The 5,798-nt window shown below is 37.5% G+C and overlaps 1 protein-coding gene across 1 annotated transcript in view; it reads right to left on the bottom strand.

Moving 5' to 3' along the window:
• LOC112512154 (methylcrotonoyl-CoA carboxylase subunit alpha, mitochondrial) overlaps positions 1–5,342 on the bottom strand; it is a 15,564-nt gene extending 10,222 nt beyond the window's left edge. Inside the window, exons 1-6 of the mRNA XM_025118012.1 lie at positions 4,975–5,342; positions 3,337–3,458; positions 1,359–1,506; positions 1,009–1,146; positions 151–246; positions 14–73 (exon numbers count right to left, since the gene is read on the bottom strand). Of these exons, the coding sequence (XP_024973780.1) occupies positions 14–73; positions 151–246; positions 1,009–1,146; positions 1,359–1,506; positions 3,337–3,458; positions 4,975–5,325 (915 nt within the window). The 5' untranslated portion in view covers positions 5,326–5,342. The remainder of the gene's footprint in view (positions 1–13; positions 74–150; positions 247–1,008; positions 1,147–1,358; positions 1,507–3,336; positions 3,459–4,974) is intronic.
• Between the last annotated feature and the right edge of the window lie 456 nt (positions 5,343–5,798).

The following is a 5,798-nucleotide window of genomic DNA, read 5'->3' as shown; positions in this document are numbered from 1 at the left end:
CCTTAGTCCTTACCTTGGCAGCAGACACAGCAGCTTGACCCAAGCGGGATCGGAAGTCGCTAATGATATCTGGCTGCAGAAGAGAAATTTGTCACACTTACAGAAGAATTACAGTATAAGATCAACCTAAATATGAATACGAATTTATACAGCTGGTGCTTCTTCGATTATCTTTTGGTGTCTTCTCTGCACACTGCAATCTCTCTCATACAAGTAGACAACGTTGCCCTGCTTGTCCCCAAACACCTGTCATTATGAGGTTGAAAATGAAGCTTAGATGGTAACTTGGTTAGATAGCCAGTTTGTCATAATCTTCACATCTAAACAAAGTTGTTAAAGGCTCAAGGTGCACTTAGGCGCAAAGGGTTCCCGGGCCCTAGGCTTGAGGTGCGGGCCACAGGAATGTCAGGCGCATAAAAATTATATATACACACACATACACAGTTACATACAACTCAAACATGTAGCAAGTACAGGCCTCCACCAGCAACCAACAGTACTTCGATAGAGGCAAAAGGGAGAAGGGTTTAAAGCCTGAGCCATGAGGGAGAAGGGTTTAAAGCGTGAGCCATGAGGGAGAAGTTTCAAGGTCTAGTTATTTATAGAAACAGAGGCTTGAAGTTATAAGAACCGGGTGTTTAATATTAGAGTTTGACTTGTGTCATCTATTTAATAACTCTTTCTTTAAGACGTCTAGAAGATAAGAAGATGAGAAAGCTTATTTAATATTGGGGTTTGACTTGGTATTTAATCACTCTTTATGAGGCGCGCCTAGGCCCACAAGGCACCTCAGCCAGGTTGCAGGGCCTTAGTGAGCCTTGTGAATACGCCGAGCCTCGACTTCAAAAAAGCCCAAGACCTTGAGCCTGATGATCAGAGCCTAGGCGCGCTTTTAACAACTGTGACCGAGAGGGATGATAAACTTTCACTTGGATCCTACTTGCTAGTTATTACATTTAACTAATTAAAAAATTAATCTGAAGGTATCATGTAACCGAATACGATTACCTGGACTTCTATATGCCTTGGCCTTGTTATATATTTCTCCAACAAAATTGTGTTTACACCAAAAGAAGCAGCAGCCTCACGTTGTGCTCCTAAGAATGAGTCAACAAATTCTTTTGGACTTTGCACAATCCTCATACCCTGAAACTCAGCAAACAATTACACCAAAATGATATGAATATTTTATTTGAAAAAAGAAATTTAATAAACTCATGACTCAGCAATGATTTATKGTTGTTTTCCATTGCAACAGTGAGCCTTTGCAGAAAAGACACGTACCCATGTGAGCAAGGAATCACTATATGAACTGATTTGAGCTAAGCYATTATGATTATCTTAGACTAGAAAGGTACCTTTCCTCCACCTCCATGGGTTGGCTTTATTAAAACAGGGTATCCGATCTTCTCTGCTTCTGATTTCATGACATCAATATCTTGTTCATGACCATGATACCCCGGTACAAGTGGCACACCTGCTGCACCCATGATTCTCTTTGATGCACTGTAGTACACATAAAAGCATTGATTGGGAAAGGTTGAATAAAAGAAATAATCCATAAAAAAACATTTTGTGAAGGAAATGAAGCACCAGAAYACATGAATGCAGAAGAGGTAACTTGATCTTTAAGCCAATGGCCATATAGGTATAACAACTGAGAGCCTGTTTGTTAGCAGCTTAATGAGCTTAATGGGACTCACAGCTTATTCAGCCAGCTAAACATGATTGTTTGGTAGTGGCTTAGTGATATAGAAAGTGGCTTACTCAGTAAGTTTTTAGAAGGGAGCTTTATGCAAAAAGCCAAATTTTTTCCAAACCTCCCCCTCCCAAATAAAAAACATGCTCCTTCCATCTATGAAAAAACCCTCTCAAACAAAAACCTTCGAATTTATATAGACAGATTGATCCACACAGACAACTTTATGCATACAAGACTTGTTGAAAAACCAACCAAACATCCCCTAAGAACAATCAGAATTCAGAATTATATATACAGCTTAGGTTACAATAAGACACAGACCCACAGTAATCGTGATACACATGGGTCATGGCTCGTGGCGCTCGCCATAGTCCCATACAATGATACAACAAATGTCAAGTCTATCGAAAATAGAGAYGGACCTAGAAATTTTTTCAAGTKGTGGCACCATTTGACTGTAAAAAACAAATATAGGGATATTTTTCACAAAACCATCTTTAGTCTATTGGTTAGTTCATTGTTTTTCATATGTGAGGTCCTATGTTCAAGTCTTTTTATTGCAAAAAAAAATCATAAACATAATAAATCTGAAATTAAAAGCTAAAACCTAAGAAAATGACACTATCCGGATTCGAACTCGGGTCTAGGGTGGAAGAAAAGTGTTGCTACCAGTTCTACCAAGGAAACTTGTATCCTCATTATAGTTTCAAACAAGGTTTTAAAAAGCAGAATCGTGCCTCAAGGTGTTTTCCTTCAACGAGGCGAGGCGTAAGCCTCGAGGCAGACCGAGACATAAGCCCCGAGGCAGAAATATATACACTACATAAAATATTTTATACCAATATGAATTCCACTGCTCTACTCGGAAAATATATGAAATATATACACACACACACACACACACTCTCTTCACATTTGAGTACTAGACACAATATATTATATATATATATACTAGATTACCAAAATAATCTACATACAGTTTTTTCAATCACGAAATATAGATATAGTAACAAAGAAAAAAATATTGATCTATTCTTAACATATGTATGTATGTATGTATTAATATGCTCACAACTCATAAAGAAAAAATATTAAATATCAACAAAGTGGGAGTAGAAGTGTGACCATGACATRTAGTAGAGACTAAATATAAAAGAAGTGTATCCAGCATATACATATGCATAATACTCCCGTGAACCGAAGAAAATGCAAAGAAAACGGGAGAAAACTGGAACTAACGAAGGACACAAACGAGTAGCAGATAGGGATTAGGAGAACTAGAGAAGAACAAGGTTTTCAAAAAAGAAATAGAGAAGGTTTCAGTCATTTTTTTTAATAACTTAGCCTCTGTATTGAGGCGTACCTGAGAGGCGCCGTCTCAGGTGCTATTTTGGCCACCTCGCCTCGAGGCGTACGCCTAACACGCTTTTTAAAACCATGGTTTCAAAATATATACGGTGGCACACAACAAATTGATACWGTCTCACTTTTCATGACCCTATAATTTAGAGGATGAAAAGCTCTTGCTTCTTTGCTTAATGACACTTTTGCATGAACAAGTACAAACCTAATCAGGAAACAGTACACCAAGAAGCTAATTATGAACTAGAATAAGAAGTTACTGATATTTGTACCTTTTATCACCCATTTCACGTATTGAAGATGCAGGTGGTCCAACAAAAGTGAATCCTTCATTTTCGCAMAGTTGAGCGAAGTCTGCATTTTCTGATAAAAAACCGTAGCCTGGATGGATAGCCTATTATCAAAAGAGGATATCCACTCTGAACTATGTCCTTAAATGTGTGGAAACTAAACAATTAATAAGCTAACGGGAGTGTGGTTATAGGTATTAACTATTTGGCAGTAATCACTGATAATGAAAATAAAAGAAACTGTTTGGTTTTATATTAAATAATACTCATTCCCTCAGAAGCCCAAATTTCATTCCAGGTTAAATTGGGGGGAATGAAAATTCATTCCCAATTTCATTCCCTGTCATTTTCATTTTCATTCCCATTTTCATTCAACAGCTTAAACCAAACAACTCCTAAATGAACCATGAGCTCACTGTATGGTGAAATTGAGACCGCCATTCACCTATAGAAACATGAACCTAAGCATGCTAAAATCATGATCATAAAGTAAAGACATGTGTCTTCTTATATTGAAATTAATTTTTATGACAACTGTGACACGGAGATTAAAAACAAGTTCCGATATGACTTAAAAACATAACAGTACATGGAAGTGGTTGTTGGTAATAGTAGCAGCATGTACATCAAATTGGACTACATACTTTTCTTTCTGCAAGTACTTGATAGTTGACATTYAAAATACATGAGACTATGAAGGTTGGTAAATTGACTCGAACTTCAATACTCAATTCACCTGCAAATTCATCCCTAACTAGTCATGGTAGCCTAAGCATGATCATCAGACTTTGAAAAGCATTACAGCCAGAGAATTTGATAGATCGATGGTTTCTTTTCCTTTCTTCTCTTTTTTAGTCATATCCGAATATACAGTACCCTCCATGTTTTCTRCTTGAGGAGTTGTCACATGATTATCTCAGCTATAACTCGTTCTTTTTTAGGGTCTTGTCATCGTCGGGAATCGTTACAAGAAAACTACACCCACATATAACAGAAACATATAGCAGAATCCAGACAAGCCATGGAAACTACAGTCATCATGGAACTGTTATTAATTTAGTTTTCTGCGGCAGCTCCTCATTAGTAACATCCATGATGACTGTAGTTCCATGGCTTGTCTGAATTCTGTTATATGCTTCTGTTATAAGTGAGTGTAGTTTTCTTATAGCAATGGTACTGTTGTTTAAAAATSTTTGGGGTTAAATTGAATACAAGAAACTGATTCATAAGGATCATCTTTGTGTAATTACTGGGGTATTATTGCAGTGCCATTGAACATTATCATCATGTTTGGATGTGCTATGGTTTCAAMATATTTCATCGATCAAAGCATGTAGATATCTACTACTACTATTCATTTACTTTTTGGTGCGACTAATCATGTAAATCCCCAAAACATAGCAAACCATCTTCTCATCAAAAGCATTGCCACTTGATAGCCAGGAGCTAGAGCTTTTAATCTACTGTAACACCAATGTAAATGTTAACTTGTTTTTTTAGGCGAATTCTCGTTTGAATCGTGTGCAACCCCTCAAACAGTTTCAACCAAAAGCCATAACACTAGTGTTTCCCATGATAAAAACAAAAATRCAATTAAATACAGCACTAAACTGATCGTACCTGAGCACCAGTACGGACGGCGGCTTCGATTATGGAAGAGGCGTTAAGATAACTCAATCGAGCCGGCGGCGGACCAATTCGTACGGCCTCGTCGGCGGACTTCACATGAAGACTATACCTATCAGCATCGCTATAAACAGCAACAGTTTGTATCCCTAGCCTTTTCGCCGTTCTCATAATCCTACAAGCAATTTCCCCTCTGTTCGCTATCAGCAACTTCTCGATTTTCCGATTACTCTTTTCGTTATTGCTTAAATCCGTCGCCGGGGATGCGAACCTTACTTGTATGTAATTGAATCGGTTCTTCGATTTCCGGTGAAGCTTCCGGTAAATAATCGACGCCATGGACATGGTGGTGTGAGTGGTGGTCCGGTGGTGCTGCGAATGGTGGTGCAATCGCACATTTGTAGGAATCCATGAGAATCACGTGGCAAGTTTATCATTCCACGTCGATTATGATTACCATTATCACCTATTTAATTTTAGAGTAAACTACAAATTAGGTCCCTGTGGTTTGTAAAAAGTAACACTTTTCACCTTTATAATTTTAAAATTACAATATGTGATAAAAAGTCAGAAAAATAGTCCCTCTCTCAGTTAAAAAATTCCGACACATGAGAGGCATTTTCGTCATTTTATTTATATTTTTTTGACCTTTTTTCAATTAAAATTGACTTTATGATTTTGGTTCCTGCAATTTTTTTTTATTAACCTAGATATTAAACCCGCTATACGAGCCGACTAATATCAGAACTACCACCTGCTTTGTAGGTAGCTCGGAGTCATCGTATTTGAACCTTCGTAGTCACAAGAGGATTTTTATT

The sequence above is a fragment of the Cynara cardunculus genome (genome assembly GCF_001531365.2).
Source record: "Cynara cardunculus var. scolymus isolate 2C chromosome LG 5, CcrdV1, whole genome shotgun sequence".
Lineage (NCBI taxonomy): Eukaryota > Viridiplantae > Streptophyta > Magnoliopsida > Asterales > Asteraceae > Cynara > Cynara cardunculus.
The sequence above is the reverse complement of the archived record's forward strand: the minus strand, read 5'-3'. Positions and strand labels throughout refer to the sequence as shown.